Source organism: Chrysemys picta, chromosome 9, assembly GCF_011386835.1.
Source record: "Chrysemys picta bellii isolate R12L10 chromosome 9, ASM1138683v2, whole genome shotgun sequence".
Lineage (NCBI taxonomy): Eukaryota > Metazoa > Chordata > Testudines > Emydidae > Chrysemys > Chrysemys picta.
The window spans coordinates 42895543-42915259 of NC_088799.1; the positions used below are offsets into that span (position 1 = coordinate 42895543).

The 19717-nt window shown below is 40.5% G+C and overlaps 1 protein-coding gene across 3 annotated transcripts in view; it reads left to right on the forward strand.

Annotated features, from left to right (window-relative positions):
* Window positions 1–8218, forward strand: part of LOC101939765 (vesicle-associated membrane protein 2-like) — a 98296-nt gene extending 90078 nt beyond the window's left edge. For all 3 annotated transcript variants that reach the window (XM_065558085.1, XM_042853565.2, XM_065558086.1), the window contains 2 exons: window positions 1635–1686; window positions 3826–8218. In XM_065558085.1, the coding sequence (XP_065414157.1) occupies window positions 1635–1686; window positions 3826–3842 (69 nt within the window). In that variant the 3' untranslated portion in view covers window positions 3843–8218. The remainder of the gene's footprint in view (window positions 1–1634; window positions 1687–3825) is intronic.
* Window positions 8219–19717: the final 11499 nt, after the last annotated feature.

Sequence of the window (19717 nt, forward strand, 5' to 3'; positions counted from 1 at the left end):
AGATCTTTGTGCTATATGAAATTTGAATCGTAATTATGAGGCTTCAGCCAATTTCTGGAGACAGGAATGAGAGAACATAGGAATTACAATACAGAATCAATCCAGGGATCCATCTAGCCCAGTATCCTGCCTCTGAAACTGTCTAGCACTGGCAGCTTCAGAAGAAGGTACAAGAAACCCTGCAATAGGCAGTTATGGAATAAGCTTTCCCAAGGGGAAGTTTCTTTCTAACTTCCCCCAAATAATTAGAAGTTGGCTTCTATACTGAAGTTTGAGCAGTTATATCCCTTCCAAAGCTCTTGTTAAGTGTCAATAGTTACTATCTTAACTCCAGCCAACTTTTGGATTTCACAAACTCTCTAGAACATTTTCTAAAAGTTGGGGGTTTCATAAGTTTTTAGATTTTTTTTTTTGCAAGAATTTCCCACCCCACCCTCATCTCACATAATTCAAACCCAACTGTTTCTATGGGGAAAATTGTTTAATATAAAAATCTAAGTGTGAGAGCATGTGACACGAAAACTGAAGAAATTGATACAACATGCAAAAACCTCAGTCCCAACACAATAAAAATACACTTGAAAACATGCACAAAGCCAGTATCTGCATAGCATACATGAGGAGTGGGGTGGAAGAGCCTTTTTCTCCTTGTGGGGATTGATGAACCTCTTTCTCTTTCATGGAGGTAAGCTTCTGGAGGAGGAAGCCACCGGACCCAGGGCCTCCTCAGGCCACCATAGGAAATAAAGGAAGAAGAGAATCTCTTCAGCAGGGCCAGATTAAGGCTAAGCAAAGATTAAATTCAGCAAAATCTTGCTCCTACCCCTCAACAGACTCATCCTCTCCCTTGAACAAGGAAGACCCCTCTTCCTTCCCATCCTGAAACCACCTAGTCCTCCACCCCAGTATCATCCTTTCCAACCCCCACCCCTCAGCCCTCCTTCTCCCTGTACCCATGCCAAACACCCATCTATATGCCTCCCGAGTGCAAGCCCCAACCCAGTTGCCTGGCTTCATTTCTGTCTCCCCTAGAAACCTGTGGTGCTACTGGCAATTCACCTCCTTCCCAAGTAAGACCAGCTGTCTCCAGGGCTGGATCCTGACCCCTACCCTGGCCCCCCAGGTCCTCCCTGCTCCCCCTGAAAAGAAAGTAAAGTGAAGAAAGCTTCCAGACTCAGGAGTCAGAGGAGGAGTAGAGCGGGAGGAGAAGTGGCCAGTACCAATTGTTGGCTCTTTCTTCCTGTCACACATTAGGGCCCATCTTGACTCTCACAAAGTATGTTCTTTTCAATCATGTTGTCTAATCCAGTTATTTTACCATGATTAAAAGTCCTGTTGAGATACTGGTGAATACATCTGAAGCCATATTAACTGGCCACGTTGTAACTTAGGCTACAACACAGCCAGCGAACACAGCTGCAAACGTGTTAGTCTGTATCTTAACAGATGCTCTCTCTCAGATTGTCTCGGTTCTAGGAAATGCTACATTTGGGGCCTATAAAAATTGATTACAGGGTGTCTGTGCAAGGACTAAGAACACTGGGACAGAGTGTACAGCCCACCTAAAGACAAAACCAGGAGCGACCTTTTACAGTGCAAAGACCACATTTTTCTTTCTTTAACTCTCTTTATAGATGATGATCATCCTTGGTGTAGTATGTGCAGTCATTCTTATTGTAATTATAAGTAAGTAATTCATTTTTTATTTACAATCTAAATAGCTCTGTGATTTCCAATGTCCTCATGTCGAAGAAAATAGAACATTTAGGAAGATAGTCTGACTGTGAATATCCCCTTCAAGTGTCCTGCTGTTATAAGGAGATATACTGTAAATTTCACTGAACATTAATTGACTATGGGTTGGAAACATCCGAGTTTTAATGGCACCCACTCTGTTATATTACATAGTTTCTCCCAGTTTAAATGTCACCATTTCAGGATTAGGTAAATTTTTATGCAATCTCAAAGAGCTTCAATCCTACTGTCATTAAAATCCATGACACAAACCCTATCTACATTAGCGGGAGAAGACTCAGTCCTGTAAATTAACTCTCTGTTATAGAATCTGGACAGCAGGCCACATTGTAAGGTACATAGGGGTGCCTACTGTGATTTTTCAATAGTGCCAGTCAATGGCAGTTAAGCATGTAGGTGCTTTTGAAAATCCCACGAGGTGCCTATCTGCATCTTTAGATATCTAAAACCTGGCCCAAAGCTGCCTTGAATTCTCGGTTACATAGGGAGTGTCTTGTATTCCGCATATCTATATAATATCTGGAAATAGAATATGAACAACGGGTCACAATCGTAAAGGCGGCAAAGCAGAGATCTCATAATAACAGGACTCTGTGTTCAGATTTCATACACAGATAGAGACATTAGTATCACGAAGGATTACAGAAAGGAAGGATTCCTTTTTAATATATAACTTTGTGTTACAACTTCATTCATAACAACTGTTGCTTTCTTTTATGTAACTTTAATATGGCACTACATATTAAAACTGGGGGGTTGTTCAGTCAGACAATATTGCCAGTAATCCAAAAGAGATTTAACAGCAAGTTGTGTTATGGGCATGTACTAATACCTTCTTCTCAGATTACCTACTTTACCTTCAGTCTGTGTATGTTTGCTTCTGTTATACTTACAAATGATCAGTAAACATGAGTTAGGTGCATGATGTAATGTATGAGTTATATAAAAGCTGGCACCAATGTGACCCAGAATAATTTTTGGGTTTCATAATTCTGAAGCTACAAGAATGGAAATGGTAGCACAGGTAGTGGAGGCTTAGCCATGCCAAGTATGTGCCCACTGGTTTCAGTGGGTTTGTACTCGACACCCCTAAGCCATGCCTCTCCTACCGCGACTACATTGCTATTTATACTCATGCTAACTCAGCTAGAGCTAGCATGAGTATGTGTATGCGAGCATGGGAATCACACCCCTAGCTCGTAGTGTAGACATAGGCTATGATTTGAGGTTGTTTATATAATTGTTAGGCCTAGTGCAATACTTGAGAGAATCAATGCTTTAAGGCTCGGGGGCATACATTTTTTCATAAATACTTCTTTGCACTCCAGGTTGTTGTTGTTGTTGTTTCCAGTACCGCTTAGAAGTCTCAACTTACTTTAGGACCCCACTGTGCTAGGCACTGTACATACACATAATGAGAGCCAGTCCAAGCCCCAAAGAAATATCAATCTAAATAGACAAATCAGATATGGGTGGTAGAAAGGAAAATATTATCCCTATTTCACAAATTGAGAACCGAGGGGCAGAGAAATTAGGCCCTGATTCAGAACAGCATCCCTATTCAGGACAGCACTTAGGCATCTACTTAAATCCCATTGAAGTCCATGGGATTTAAGCACTTGCTTAAAGTTAAGTGTGTTCTTAAGTGCTGTCCTGAATAGGGACCTAAGTGACTTCTCTGGTGCCTTAAAGCACAGTGTCTGGTGCAGTCACATCCATTTCACTGGGCTAAATGTTGCTGTGTAGTTAGAGCTTTATCAGGCTCTGATTGAAATCGATTGGAGTGGAGCCCTTGATTTTAATGAAGACAGGATCACACCTTCAGTGATTTACCCAGCACATTTATCCTGTAGCTCAGACCACCACCCTTTCCAGAGCTGCCCATTCCCAGACACTGGGGTACCAAATACAAGTTGTTGTTGTAATGACACCATAGTGCGCTCCTTAGGCAGGGCTGTGCTAATGCGCTTGCCTGTTCTCTGACTGCATATGCTCATGTCCGTGGACTGAAGTCCAATATTAACTATATGATAACATTTGTTGTTTTCTTTTTCCTTCTTTCCTTCCTAGTTTATTTCTGCACTTGAAAAAACAACGAGGGGAAGGCTTGGCATGGCTTGGTTCATCTTTTCTGATGTTCTCTTATTGAACTCTGCTTTTTAATTCCTGGTGTCTTGGGGAGTTTTGCCTGTAATAATCCGTAAGCATTCAGTGTAGTGTGTTTGGTATTATGCTGTTTCCACATGAAACTGTACCAGCTAAATACTGCCAAGTAATTCCATGCGTTGTCTTATCATTGAGTCTTAAAATGCATCCGCAATGACCTTCAGAAACTGTAATATATGAAAAGCATCCTAAACTTTTCAGAACAATAAGAGAACAGTTATGGGGAAAGTCCTTACTTTAAAAGGACACTGTCATGTAGTTTAGGCCCCAAATTAAGATTTTTATTAAATAGTAGGACCAAAATCGTCAAACCTGGGGGCCTAAATTACGCTTCAAAATCCATATCTAAACATACAAATAAATGTGGCCTGATTCATCTAGAGCACCTGCTGATTCTGTTTTAGTCAATGGGAGCTGCAGATGTTTAACGAATTTGAATATCAAATTACTTGTATTTAGGTGTCTAAATATGGACTCTGGAGCCTAATTTTAGGCATCCAGGTTTGAAACTATTTGGTCTAGGTTCTGTACAACAATAGGAATGCTTTCATGGATTTAAACTTTCCATTGGGTTGTTTCCTATACAAACACTGTGGCAGCATTGCTAGTGTATGAGAACCGGAAGGAGAACCGATGAGAAGCAAGAATGATACTGACAAGAAAACAAATATCATAAATAACCAAAAAAACCTTAGATCATTAATAAGCCAAGATGGCGGCCCTCAGATTTATGCTTAATTTGATGGCACTTGAACCCCAGTTCTGCAAACACTTATGCCCATGTTTAACTTTAAGCACATGAGAATCTTACTGAAGTCAGGGGGCTCTGCACAGTTGCAGGGATATGCCCATATGCATCAATTTTCAGGATTGGGGGCCTTTTTCCATGGAATCTCACCAAATGAACCATTTGAAAATCAATCAGTGGGAGATTGTGGGTGAGAATTGTGGCGGGGAGGACCCATTAAAGGACGGTTCTTTTATGAAGTGGTCCATGGAATGAAAATGTCACAGAACTGCTGATCTGAGGCATTGTTAGTAGTAACACAAGTAAGCAATCTATATGTGTCTTAAACTGACAGCATCCCCTTTTTAAAGGGGCTCTGTTGAGATATTTTTTATACTTTTTTAAAACTCACTGTTTATATTCTGTTTACAATGGCCCTTGTTGATTATGGAAGTTTGAAACTGAAATAGATTTTCATTTCAAATTTTTTCCCATTGTCCACACACACACACACACACTGGCCTGTTGTTATAGGGTTGCTCACAAGTGGTGAGCTTCTGGCTTTGCGTTAGGATTTTTTAAGCACTGAATAATTTGTTTAGAGGAGGGAGGGAATACTATCCAGAGAGAATATTAGTTTTTGTTTTCAAACAAATGTAACAAATACAAATAGAGACGTGTCAAATTTGGGGCCTAATGATCCTGACAGGGTCCATGTAGAGTGATAACTGATAAGTTTTCTGCAGGATTTTGAAAGGGTAATTGTTGGAATAAATACCCGAAGAAGTATTTGTTTTTTTGTTTTTATCTTTGGCTGCCATAGCCAAAATTTGTAAACATATTGATACGCCTGTAAATATTCTCATTGTAAACCACCATTAAATATGGTGTTAGAGAAAACCCAAAACAGATAGTTAAGCCAATCAGTATATATACACTAATGTGACATTGTAATGGATATATATACAAATTGTACTTAAACAGAATTCTGAAGAGAAAATAATGGTTAGTTGAAAGGCTCTAGTTACTTTATTGGTTGCTGTCTATTTATTGCTTTATTTTTACATGTTCCATATGACATAGAGAAATAGCAGATGCCCACAGCCTTAATGAAATGGAAATGTCATTTTGAAAGCTACTGATGTATTACTGGGCTTAATGATATGTCCTGCTTACTTCAATCTTGTGAGGGAATAAATGCACAAACTCCAAAAGCTCATTGACTAGGGATAGAACGTTTGTTTACTCTAAAGTAATTAAGGACCTGATCTTGTGAGGTGCTGAGTGCCATTCCCATTGACTTGGCAGTCTGCAGGATAGGGGACTTGCAGAAAAAGGCTAAGCAGTCCATCTTGGAAACTTTTTTTTAACCAGAAAAACAATTGTCTGGCTCTTGTAAAAAAATAACTGCCACTCTAATATTTAGTAGTACATTACTCCCTATGTAAACTGATTTATTTCCATGAGACTGCTAAAAGCTTGTATAGAAGAGGGAAATTTGCACTAGTGTAATTATGTCTATGTAGCTATACTAGTGAAAACCCTAATGCAGCCAGGGCCAGCTCCAGGCACCAGCTTGTCAAGCAGGTGCTTGGGGCGGCCACTCCGGAGAGGGGCGGCACATCCAGCTATGCGGCGGCAATTTGGCGGACGGTCCCTCACTCCGGCTCGGAGCGAAGGGTCTCCCGCTGAATTGCCACCGCAGATCGCGATCGCGGCTTTTTTTTTTTTTTTTTGGCTGCTTGGGGCAGCCAAAACCCTGGAGCCGGCCCTGAATGCAGCCACACTGCCTTGGTACAAAATGTGGCTTGCACTGGTGCAGAACATCTACACTGAGAACAGTTAAATAGGGGAACCCCCCCATCCTGTATACACAGGCCTAAATTACTGCTCATTGTGAGTAAGGATAGCAGAATTAGCCTCTCTAGGTTCTCAACCAGGGGTACACAGAGGTCTTCCCTGGGGTACATCAGTTCATCTAGATATTTGCCTAGTTTTACAACAGGCTACATAAAAAGAACTCATGATGTCAGTACAAACTAAAATTTCACATGGACAATGACTTGTTTATACTGCTCTCTATATAAGGCTACGATTTTGGCATGGACAGGATGCAGGCAATAAATAAAATCACAGAAAAGTACACAGGGCTGGCATTTGGGGATAGCAAGCAGGGCAATTGCCCAAGGCCCCATGCCACCGGGGGCCCTGCAAAGCTAAATTATGGGCAACAGGGCTCGGGCTTTGGCTTCACAAGTGAAAAACAGGCTCACGTGTCACTCTGAAATGTAAGTACAATATTTATATTCCAATCAATATACTTTATAATTATATGGTAAAAATTAGAAAGTAACCATTTTTCAGTAATAGTGTGGCTGTGACACTTCTGTATTTTTATGTCTGATTCTGTAAGGAAGCAGTTTTTAAATGAGGTGAAACTTGGGGTACTCAAGACAAATCAGCCTCCTGAAAGGGGTATAGGTCTGGAAAGGTTGAGAACCACTACTCTAGGCAAAGCTATACATCTAAAAGGTAACAAATCCCAACTAGGGACAGAACCAAAGTAGGAGCTTTAGGGGAGGGTGGAAAGAGGGAGTTGGTGTTCCTGAGTAGCTCATGCACATTGTAAATCCCACTAGAAAATCCTGACTGATTTGTATTTCCAGGATTGCAGAATGTGTACTCACTCTCCTTTCGGGCCTTGTATGGAGGTGTCCTGTATCTCTTAAGTAATGTACTGTAATGTGGATCATTGCTAGACCTCAGAGCTTATCTACAAGGGTAGAAATTAACCAGTTTAGCTATTTTGGAATGACTGTTATAGCTATTCAGGCATAATTTAGCTATTCTGGAATAACAACCCCAGGTGGACCATCTGTTCCAGAAGAAAAGTGATTTATTCCTAAATAATTACTTAGCTTTGAAAGTGGAGTAATTATTCTGGAATAAGTCATTTTTATTTTGGATTAGAGTGACCCCCTGGGCAGATACTCTGGAATAGCTATGCCTATCAGTTTCCCCACATAGAGAAGCAAATAATTCACAGTGAACAGTTTATCCACCAAATGTCACCTCTTGTGTCTTGCAAAATGCCTGCCAACAGATTAAAATACCCTCACCTTTGGTAATTGAATGTATTAAATTAATGTTTTTAACTCTATGGATTCATCCTGAATAAGTCACTTGTGAGTATTTGACCCTTGCTATTTGTGCTGTACTGGCTAGTTGTGGTTGATAAGATAAGTCGCACAGCAATGTTTCTAGTTCATGACTGGATGAGTGAGCAAGCACCTCCTTCCCTGCCCAGCTCATCTTCACAGCTTACAGAGAGGGACTGCTGAATGGCTTCCAAATGGGGGGATGAAGTTGCTCAGTCGGTGGTAACATGGAACTGTGAAATGCTATATTCTTCTGCATTGTGGAACCCTGTAGCTGTAGCATGATGCAGGTTACAATCTATGAAGATATAAAACAAAAAACCCACTGCACCCACCAAACCACAGTTGCACATCTCATTAGTGTTGGAGCCATGATTTTTTTTCTACTCACCGTGTCTTTAAAAAAAAGAAATTTAAATTTAAAATATAAGTCAACCCAGAACTACAGCTGCCTATGTGAACATCCAATAAGTGTTATGTATGAGCAAGGATGAGTTATTACTGGTTAGAGTGTAAAGGGCCCAGTTATGATTGCTCTAGCACATATATGCATGGGTGGAGCTGGTAAAAGGATTCATGGGGCGCTCCTCCCCCATCCACACCCCAGTAATTCCACATAGGAGGCAGCCATTATTTGGCTGTTTGTGAGGCTCACCACCTGAGGGATTGAAGTGGGGAACTTCAGTTCTGAAAGTATGAGTCTGTACAGTTTGAGCTAAAGAGTCAGGCTCTGTAACTGACCATTGTACCGAACTCTCATCTTCTGGGGATCAGGCAGAGGGGGACTTGTAACACATGCTGACCCTGACCATTGGATTACACATGCACAACACTGAAGACCAACTAGCACTGTTAGCAGGGTACACCACACCAGAGGGTGGATGGCTGAGGAGGGGTGTGGCCAGGGACCCTTCCCTTACTACCATGCACCTGTTACAGCAGCTCTGCCCCTATTCCATAGCTGTTACAGGGGGTGCCATTGAAGCTGTTCCAGTTATTACCCCAGTGGTGGTATCTGCTCCTGTTCTGCACAGACATCATATTTCCAAGGATCCCTGCTTGGGTATTTTACTTTCTCCCCTTCTAACACAACTCTCCTTGCATTACTTTGGCACTAAAATATAATATATGGTATGTAAAATGTGAGTGAGTTAACATTGCTCTGGGAACCCAAACCTTTGCACTTCCTGACTTGTCTGTCTAAATATGTTGCTATAACATAGGTTTCTTCACTTAATAGTATTAGGCAAGGGTACTGTCAACACTTTGTAAGTGGCATAATTAAAAAAATCTTGTAAAGATCCGAACTATAGCCCTGACCCCATAGGACTAAGACCTATTTAAAGACACTGTTTAATCATTTTTAAAGCTGGCATTTTTAATTCCTTGGGATCTTGTATGATGTTAATCCTATAGCAGTTCAAGGCTGATGAGGTCTTTTCTAAGCATGCAGAGCTCTTGGCACTTTTTCTTTTTTTAAACCGAGGTCTGGAATGAGTGATTAAAATACCTGCAATGAGTGAACAACACAGTAATAATTACAGTAGGAAAGAAATATAAAAATTAAAATCCAGTACATGTCTAGCTTGACAGCAAGGGGAATTCCCACAAACCTATTAGCAGTCTAGCCCTGCTCCTGATGTGTGCCATCGTTTGCATGATAGAATTTGTATTAAGCTCAAATTACAATTTCTTTTTTCAGTGCTATCATTTTAGGGCAAGATTGTGGCGTTAAGCCGCTATCCTTATTCGGGTGACAGGTAAGTAGGGGGCTATGAAATGGTGCTCTCTTCCAGAAGTACACCTCTACCCCGATATAATGCGACCCGATATAACACAAATTCGGATATAATGCGGTAAAGCAGTGCTTTGGCAGGGCGGGGCTGCACACTCCGGTGGATCAAAGCAAGTTCGATATAACATGGTTTCACCTATAATGCGGTAAGATTTTTTGGCTCCTGAGGACAGCGTTATATTGGGGTAGAGGTGTATATCTGCTATGGCAGACAGAATGCCTCCAGGAACTCTTCGGAAGTATTGGCTTCAGTGGCCCCTTCTTCACCCTTTTACAGGGTGAATTGGCCTCTGTTCCACCCACATGCTAACCTAGCTCTTCTAACCAATGAGAGAGGTGTGTGTGTATAGTCCCACCCTCTCCCTTACTCAGGGCCGCCCGGGGGGAGGGGGGCAAGTGAGGCAATTTGCCCCGGGCCCCTCAGGAGCCCCCACGAGAATATAATAATCTATGGTATTGCAACTTTTTTTATGGAAGTGGCCCCCGAAATTGCTTTGCCCCAGGCCCCCTGAATCCTCTGGGCGGCCCTGCCCTTACTCCCCTCTTTGAGGATCTAGGTCCACGCTCTGCATTAGGAGCTCTATCTTACCAGTTGCTAGGCATCTGGCTCTATCCAATATTAAGCCTATGATTCCACCTGTCCTTGTGCACAAGCATGTCTCCTATCACCTGTGCGGGGGTATAGGGCTTTAATCCAATGCTCATTGAAGTCAATGGAAAAAAATTCCCATTGAGTTTAGTAGCCATTGGATCAGGCCATACAAAGGAAGTGGAAGCTCTTTGTACTTTCCCTCCCTTTGTCACCACACAGAACTGGGCACAGTGCAACCCTAAGTGTATTCATTTTAAAAGCCTATAGTTTAACTACCCTGTTTCCCCGAAAATAAGACATCCTCCGAAAATAAGGCCTACTTACAGTTTTGCCTCTCGTTGTAATATAAGGCATCCCCCCGATAATAAGACCTCCCCGATAATAAGGCATCCACCGATAATAAGGCATTTTTCATTTCTGAAAAATAAGACATCCCCTGAAAATAAGACCTAGCGCATCTTTGGGAGCAAAAATTAATATAAGACACTGTCTTATTTTCGGGGAAACAGGGTAGCTCTGTACAGAAAAATAATTGTCAGCATTCTTCAGAGCGTTCCCTACACAGGCACTGCACTAGAATTTGTAAAGGAACAAACCAACAACACTCAGAAATCATTCTTTCCTCCAAATTGCCTTTCCCAGAAACACTTCCCATTCCATTTCAAAAAAGGTTCTTTCTACAACTAATTTCCTGTCTATAATTCATGAAAGCAGTTCTTCGCTGATGCGCTCAGTGGCTTTATTTCTCAGCTGTGAGCCAGTGGACTCCCTACTTTAAACACACAGAGATCTAAGCCTCCCAAGGAGCTTACATTTTTTTTCTGTTGTGCTAACATTGAAAAACTACATCTTACAATGAAATGGAAAATCTAAAAAGACTGTGGCAGTCTAGTTACATGCAGTTTTGCTGGAGTAAACACTTGGTTATTCAACAATGAGTCATTTCTGCAGTAACCTCATTCTGTCATGACTTTATCACATGCACTTGCTCGACAAAGCAACAGAGCCAAATGCTGCACCCTTTTAAAACATGAAAACATTCTCGTAGCTAATTCATAATTCTCAAGTAAAATAGTGAAGCCTTTGTAAGTTCCGTAAGTGTAACAGAGCAATGTCGCCTTCAAAGGGAAAACACTTCAGAGGATATTAAAAATAATTATGAAAAAGTCTGCTCACTCTTTCGCTCTTACCCCATTTCCCTGCTTCCCTGCTACCCCCACTTCCCATTAGGGTAACCAGATGTCCTGAATTTAGGGGCTTTGTCTTATCTAGGACCCTATTACCCCCTACCCCTTTGTCCCAATTTTTCACACTTGCTATCTGGTCACCCTAACCCAAATACTCTTCGTTCCCCATCTTCTTCAAAAGCCAAGAAAGGTAATTCGAATTTCTGTTTTTGGAGCATATTGTGTAGGGGCAGAGTGCGTTCAAGAGTGCGTTGGCCTAGCTTCACTCCCATTGCACAGGAGTTCCCTGAATGGGTGTTTCACCATTCACTTCAGTGGAAGCAGGGTTGGGCCCATGCTGAGCCCTTTAGAAAACTCCACCCATAATGCCTTAAAGTCTTCAAACTGGTTTCTTATGGGTCCTACAGGGCCAATATGGGCAGAATATGGTCCTGCACCTTTATTTGACAGGGAAAAATGGAACAGGCATGATGCTCCCCATGGACTGATGATTATCCAGCCACTTTTGCTAAACCATTCAGCACATCTTGAATTATTACATGGTCATTTTAATTGGCCTTTTAGTGACTCGAATAACAGACCAATCATCAACATTGACAGAAGAGGGAGTAAACCGCACAATGATGGCACAGTAATGATAGCACAATATGGGCAAGGTACTAAACTGGGACAAGCTGTGAATGTCAATGACATGAGTAAAATAAAGCAAATGGAATTAAAAAAACCTGAAGGTTATTTGAATTATTTTGTAGCTGACTATACATCAGTGCACCTCACCTACATAAATACAGAGTTCTTGCTGCATGGTATAAGTCTCAGTTACATAAAAGGGTCTGATGTATAATATAGTGGGCACCATTCAAAACAGCCATTAGTGCAAATAGGAGATGAATTTACCTCCTCAGCATTTGCCATTTAAAGCATAGGAATATGAGAAATATTGCAGTAAAGTGAAATAGTGCAGTGCGATAATTGTATTTTTTTTAAAGCTACATTTTGTGTCTAGAAAGCAAAGCCATGCATTTGCTGTTTGAATTCCAGCAGTGCCCTAAGGCCCCAATGAAGACCAGGGCTCCATTGTGGTCAGTGCTATACAAACACATATGAAAAGTCTCTGCCTCAAAAAGCTTACAAAACCTCAGTCTGCCAGGAACAGGAATCTGTTTTAGTTATAGAAGAATTAATTTTTTAACTACTAGTTCTGCTCCAACTTCTAGATTTTTTTCCATTGCTAGTTTATGCCAATTTACCTCCATCAATCCATAGACCAAAGTTGGGGGAGGGGGATCCTGATGGAGGAGAGTGGAAAAAACATGCATAGAATTAATTAATACCCCCAACATGCATATATGGTCACTTGTTTTCTAGCATGTGTGGTGAAAAGAACTTGAAAGAGTTAAGAGCCTGGAATATTTTAATCCATCTTCTGAAGTTAGTTTTGTCAGCCAATAAATTGCATATTTTTCTAAAAGAGAAACCAGTAACAACACCTGCTGTAATTTTCTGTCTATGATCAATAGGGTATATTGGATTTAATGGACCCATGAATTTACAGATTCACAGCATGTCATTGCTTCCAGTGCTTTGGCTATTAATCATAGTATTGATCTGAAAGAATACAGCAGTTTTTTCATTTGTCACTGTATTGTTGGCTTAATCTGAGGGTTTAGCTGTAGGATGTAATTAAGATGGTCCTACCAAGTGTACAGGGAGACACTGTGATGTTTCAAAGAATTAAGTACAGACTTTTATGGTGATTTAGGGAAATTCAGGATTCAAGGTAGAGACATAATAAGCATAGTGAGTTTGCATTTAGCTGTTGTTTTTTTAAACTAAAGATCTGTTATGAAAGAGCTTGGTAGGCATAAAAAAATCCAAATATTTAGTTTCAAAATCCTATGTGTTTATGAAAAAATATTGCAGTAGTAAGACAGATATGATAAGCCTGACATGTTATTGTATGAGTTCTCTTCCTCCCCCACTCCCCCACTAAACAAGGGGATTAAAAATAACAAAGAAAATATGGAAGTGCCTGAGAAATGAGCACAAGTTTGCATAATAAAAATCTGACTCATATTTTGGGGTGACAATTCCTATGATGCCACCAATTGATTATCAAAATGAATCACATCCACACAGGAATATTTTGTCTAGAAAATTATCTTAAGAATTTTGCCTTACTGAAAGGATAGACCCTAACACCTGTCATTTAACCTGTGGCTTGAACAATCCTCTTATCTGTGGCAAAAAAAGATTTCCCAAGAGAAAGCAATTCTGTAGAATCTAAGCTTTTGTTTTTATCCTTTATGGTCATAAAAATCACTTTCCAAATATGAAAGAGCAGATGTAGAGGGGGGTCTGCTGCAAGCCGTCCCCAATCCTTGCTTAGATTGACAACAATGAATTTATAATAAACTCCCTTTTTTTCCCCTTTAGAACTGGTGTCTGTTGTATTTGGTGTAGTGTATACAAAACTACCCAGGTTTAATGCAGTGTTCATCAAGAAAGCAAACTTTATGGCCAGCTAAATAGTATTCTTTCATGCTTTTCATTTATGATCAAATGTATATAGAAGACCCACTCCTGCGAGGTGGAGAACATCACCTGAATGGGGCTGACCACCTTCTGCATCCATTGAGTTCAGGGTGAGTAGAGGACTTATTAGATCATAGACAGGTCCAGAATGAGCCACACAGAGGACCTGATTGAGAAAAGTACCCCTATTCAGGAAAGCACTTAAATATGTGCTGAACATTAAGCACATATTTAAGTGCCTGCCTGAATCAAGGTGAGAAGGACGTACAATAGTTTAAACATAAAATAGTTAATTATGAATTGCATTGTGCTATTATACACCTACTTCAATAGCACCCAACCCTATATTAGCTGAATGTTAATAATCATAAAGAATTTGTTTCCATATTAATAAATGTTGTCCCCCACCTAATCCATCAACTTCATGTGAGCTAGAATCCCATAGTCCCTGTAATCTTGGCAGGACAGAAAGAATATTGCCTATTACATTGCAATTGAACAGATTGCTTATGTAACTTTCTTAACCACTTAAAACTGATCTATTCTACACCCTCTGTGATATGCTTTTCCTGATATATTTATTTTTCCTTGTTCCCACTGACTTACTGGCAAGTAATTTACATCACCAACCAACATAATGTTTGATTTGGCCCATAGTATTTTTAATCTGTGAAATATATCATCTCACACCAATACCGTGTGTGTTATGTAAAGAAAATTTGCAGCTTTTTCTGTTAGACTACCATTCTAAAAGTGCAAAAGAAAAGAAGTCAGCAGTGCTGTTTGGAAAATTTTTCTGTTCAATGACAACATAGGGCCAACTTCTGCACTGTGGCATTGCACTGCACTTCTACACTGTGGCCCCTTTGTACCATTCCAGCATGCAAACGGAATTTAAAAAAGGGTGAACCTATTACCCAGGGGATACCTTCAACAGCCTCTAATGTAAGGGGCATATGCCAGGAATATGCCAGCAGTGTAATGGATATGGCCGGAGCATGCTACACCTTGGCTAGTCTCAGTTGCTATAGCAAGCCTCCATTTCAAGCCATTACAACTTAGAGCAGCCTCAAATTGTGTCAGTGGTCTCCAGTGCCTGGCCTATTGTTGCAATTCAGCTCTGAGGAAGGGAGGGAAAAATTATTTTCCTTTTTTGTAAGCTTGTCAGCACATCTGAATAGTTTTGAGTAGTTTTGCCCTGCTGAATCATAAAGGCTCAATGGAGACATTGGTGTCTCGGCAATATATATCCTGCATCTTCAGTTGAAGGCTATTAGCACCAAAGTCCAGTCATCTTTGAACAGGAAATATTTATCATCTCCTTCCCCACATCCTCCCCAAGAGATATTAAGGGAAATTTCAGAATAGAAATATTACGTGAGAAAGCTCAAGACTCTCTTTCTGGATGATCAGAAGAGAAAGAAATAGGCTTTGTATTTTAGACAGGTGATGAAAAAGTGAATGTGTCTCTTACCACCCCACTTCTCTATAAATGTTCTAGTTTTCTAAAAGGTTTTATTGTATTGAATGTGGTGTTCGATAAATAAGAAGCAATTTCCACTAGACACAGATTCATACAGGAAGCCACCCCCCGGTGCTGCCTGTGGGACACTGGTTTACCATAAACATCAGGGCAGGCTGTGGCTGAAAATATTCCCTGCCCTAGATTGGAAAAATGTATATTCACTTGGCCAAATTCTACCTTTGGATGTGCTCAAAAAAGCCCTGTGGAAGGCAATAAGAGCTCTGAACGCACATCCAGTGATGTAATCTGGCCCCTTGTCTTTTCTGTCCCAATAGTATGATCAGATTAGAGTCAAATCTGGGGCTGGTGCAAGAAGCTGCATCCCCACCTACTTCAAATAATTCCTACTGAAGTCAATAATTTCTTTGTGTACTAAGTTATACCTCATTAGGCCAGGTCTGTCTTTGAACCAAGATCTCTCTGCACATATAGAGGGTGATCCTTTGACTTCTAAAGTCATTGGAGAAGCTCCCATTTACTTCAGTGGTGAAGGAACAGGACCACAACACCCATTAAAGTCAATAGGGGTTTCACATGCATTACAAGCCTGATCTTGCACTCTTGAGGTTGGTGACAAAACTGTTGATGCCAGCGATACTGTATCGGGAGTGGGACAGAGCAAAGAGGACACTTTTTGTAGAGTTCAGTGGTCTGTTTTAAGTCACCAGTTGGTAGGCCAGCACTCCTTAAACACAGCTGAAAAGTAATATGAGATTAAAAACACCTTTCTACCTCTCCCCACTTAATCCATTGAGTGCTGTTTTCCCTAACTAGTAGAATAACAGAAATAAGCATTCAGTTGCCATGTCTAGGAGAAACTGTATTTCTTAAAAGCCCCCACAGTACTGTTATTTTTTTTTTTATATATATACTGCAGGTTAGAAAAGATCTCTGTGCTCTGAGTGGCATCACTCACTTTGTATACTCTACTGTACTGAGCAAACAATTGTTGTTTGTGCCGCTAAGAAACATTCGTCATGTCTTATCATAGCTATTTTGAAAAACTTGTAGAGACAATAATTTTTCTTTGATTGCTTTACCTGGAGGTCAGTGAAACTCCATTTCTGACTGAGAAATTATGCATGCAGACACTTTTGTTTATTTTGTTTTGGATGCTAAATTAGTGACATTGTTTACAAAGTTTGATATAACTGTACTTTTTGTGTATGGTGATTTCTGAAGTGGTAAATATATTTTCCAAGAGTACTGTATACATTTGTAACATGTATGTTTGTGCCAATAAATTTTTAAGATGTTTGTGTATGTTTTATATGCACTATACACATGATATTGCAGTCTCTTCCTTTTCTTTTGATTTAAAGGGTTCCTGAAATACTGAAAGTAAGGCTCTGAAAATTCACATTAGATTTTGATTTATAGAATCTAATAGGGAAAGCTCTATTGCATAAATACCAATGTAGCAAACTGTGTGGCAACCATATTTGGGGTGAAGAGAGATTGGAGGTAGTGACACAACCACCAGGTATTGTGGGTCAGGGAGAGCTGGGGGGAGAATACACTAATCTTGCAGTCACGTGTATATATTATTTATTGCCCTTTCAATTGCAAAAGACTTTTTTTTAACACAATGCATAGTTAGCCAGTGGATCCTATGGCCACAAAATATTATTGAGGCCAAGAGTTGAGCAGGATTCAGAAAGGACTGGGCATTTATATAAAAGAAACGTTCCCTGGGCATAGGTTAAACCAGAACTGTCTACTACAGAATTTTTTGTACCTTCCACTGAAGCAGCTGATACTGGCCATTTTACAGGATACTAGACTGGATGGACCACTGGTCTGATCCAGGCTGGCAATTCCTATATTCCTCATTACTTGTTTAGTATCTGAACTCTTTGAAGGAGAAAGCAACAAGAGGATAGTAAACAAAGGAAAAAAATGGGTGGGCATATGTACCCACCTTTCCTCCTCCTCCTCCCAGGGATTGCACCTACCTTTTTAAGTCATGGCACAGAATATAAACATCACAGTACCTCCTGCATAGTTCAGTTTCATCGTTCATAGTGATGGGCACAATGCGCCATTACAACTGGTTGAAATTTTTTGACCAAACCTTTTTTCAGAGGAAAAAAAAGCAGATTGGGTGAAACCAAACGTTTAGTGAATTTGTGTCAAAATCACTTAATTTTTTTCAGTGATAATAAAAAAAAAATCTGAAAAAAACCAAAGCATTCTTTTGGCATTTCAAAATGAAACATTTTGATTTTTTTTGTTTGCAGCAACTTTTAATAATTTCCTTTCATTTTATTAAAAACAATCAAAAACATTTTTAAAATGCTGAAATCAAACATACTTTTTAATTGCCAGCTATCCGAAAAAAATCTATTATTCACCCAGCAAGTCTCCTACAAATCACTTTAAAGTTTGCATTTGTAACAGGAAAAAAAAAAAAGCAGACAATGCCAAGATGTATCCTGGAAAGAATATACTTGATTTTAAAACTTGATTTTCACAGGAAAAGCTAGAATATCTAGCAATGAATATGGAGCAATACAGAGGGGAAAGCCCAAAGGGAAGCATTAAAAAAGGCAACTCAGGAAATGAATAAATTTATGTGCGCTGGAGTATGAGTGACTGTATGGGACAAACGATGTCAAATGGTGGCTATGGATTTGGTTTTGATGCGCACGCAGGACTAACGGTTAAAAGAGAATGACTATGCGTCAGATTGCTGGTGTGACAAGGTGCAGCCCCACTGAAGTCAGCTGCAATGCCTAATTAAATCACAGGTAATTTGTCCCTATGGCCCATTTTCCCCTCACAAAGAACCTTATCAAACTATAAAATAAAACTTTTACAGTACAGATGGGTTATATAAGGAGGAAATTCAAGTTAAGTTTATGGGCTTGGGAAAAGCCTCTCCTATACAGGTCGTATGTAAATTGCACGCTGTTCAGCTAGCAGCTTTGGTATTATATGTGGAAGTCTAGAGAAAGGAAAGAAATGCTGGAAACCACCCACCTGGAGAAGGATGCATATACTAGTTCCAACTGGATTCTTCAGGCACCAACAGACAAAGCAAGGGTTTTTGGATACGTAGCCCGGGTTTAAACTGGCTCATGGCCCTCTTCCTGATCCAGCAAATGGAGAGGACCCCTGGTCCACAGCAGGCTCCAATCCTTAGGGTAGGGTTGGAAGGACTGGGCCTGCCAGAATCCATGTTAGGGTTGGGGTTAACTCTGGTAAGCTTATTAGCATGCATGCTGGTTCTTTTATTGTTTTTAATATGTTTTCTCTGTAATGCTCTTTACCTTAAAGATAAAAGAGGCTTGCATAGGAAGTACTGCATGGTATCTTAGAACTGTTGACAATCACTCTATCAGTTTCTGAAGAGAAAGCAAGCAGGTGTCCTGGGGAAACCTGTCTGTGCTAGGAAATACAGAATGAAGGCAGGGAACTGTGTGGCTTGGCATATGCCAGTCAGAAGGGAGAGAGATGTAGGGCTTCCCCCAGAAAGGCAACAGCTGGGGAGCTGGAAGCCAAGAGTGGGTGCCCTTGCTGAACCACAGAGGGGAAATACAAGTGCAGTTGCCCTGAACTGTGATGAGATCCATTCGTCTTGGTTGTCACTCACACACGTCAAAATGGACAGAGACCCCATAGGTAAGTGGATTCCTGAGTTAGTATGTGAAAGAAAGTGAGTGAACAAAATACTTCTGAGTGGTGGTGACTGACCCACGATTTTAAAAAGGTGCCGAACACCATACAAATGGGCACAGGTAGCAATGTTATTGCCAACAGTTGCAGTCAAATGAGAAACCATGCAGCCTCAGTACCTTTGGTAAGGTGTGTGCAGAGACAACTCTGGATGGTGACAACTATTGACACAAATACTTCTACTTTCCTAGAGCTCTCAAACAGCTACCAAGAACATTCACAGAGCCCAGCCTAGCAGCACAGGAGCATTTCTCAGTGCATGGCATAGATGGCTATCGTCAAAAGTGTTTTTCAGCTACAACAATTATGAATAGACAATATGCATGATAAGAACATTTTAGCATGGGGCTTACATGTGCTTTGTAGAGCAGCTCTCAGGAAAATACTGTCCTACTGCAGAAATCATCCCAGAACCCCTTTTATTTCTCTCTCAGCATCTGAGCCGGCTAGCTCTCACTTAGCAGCTAATAACTGCCACTATTGCTGAACCACCCTGACAAATGCAGATATACCTGGATTCATCATCTTCCTTTTGGCAACTGCCATATTGCAGAACCAGGCAGATGTTCTCTGCTGAATGGAGTCACACCAGATAACAA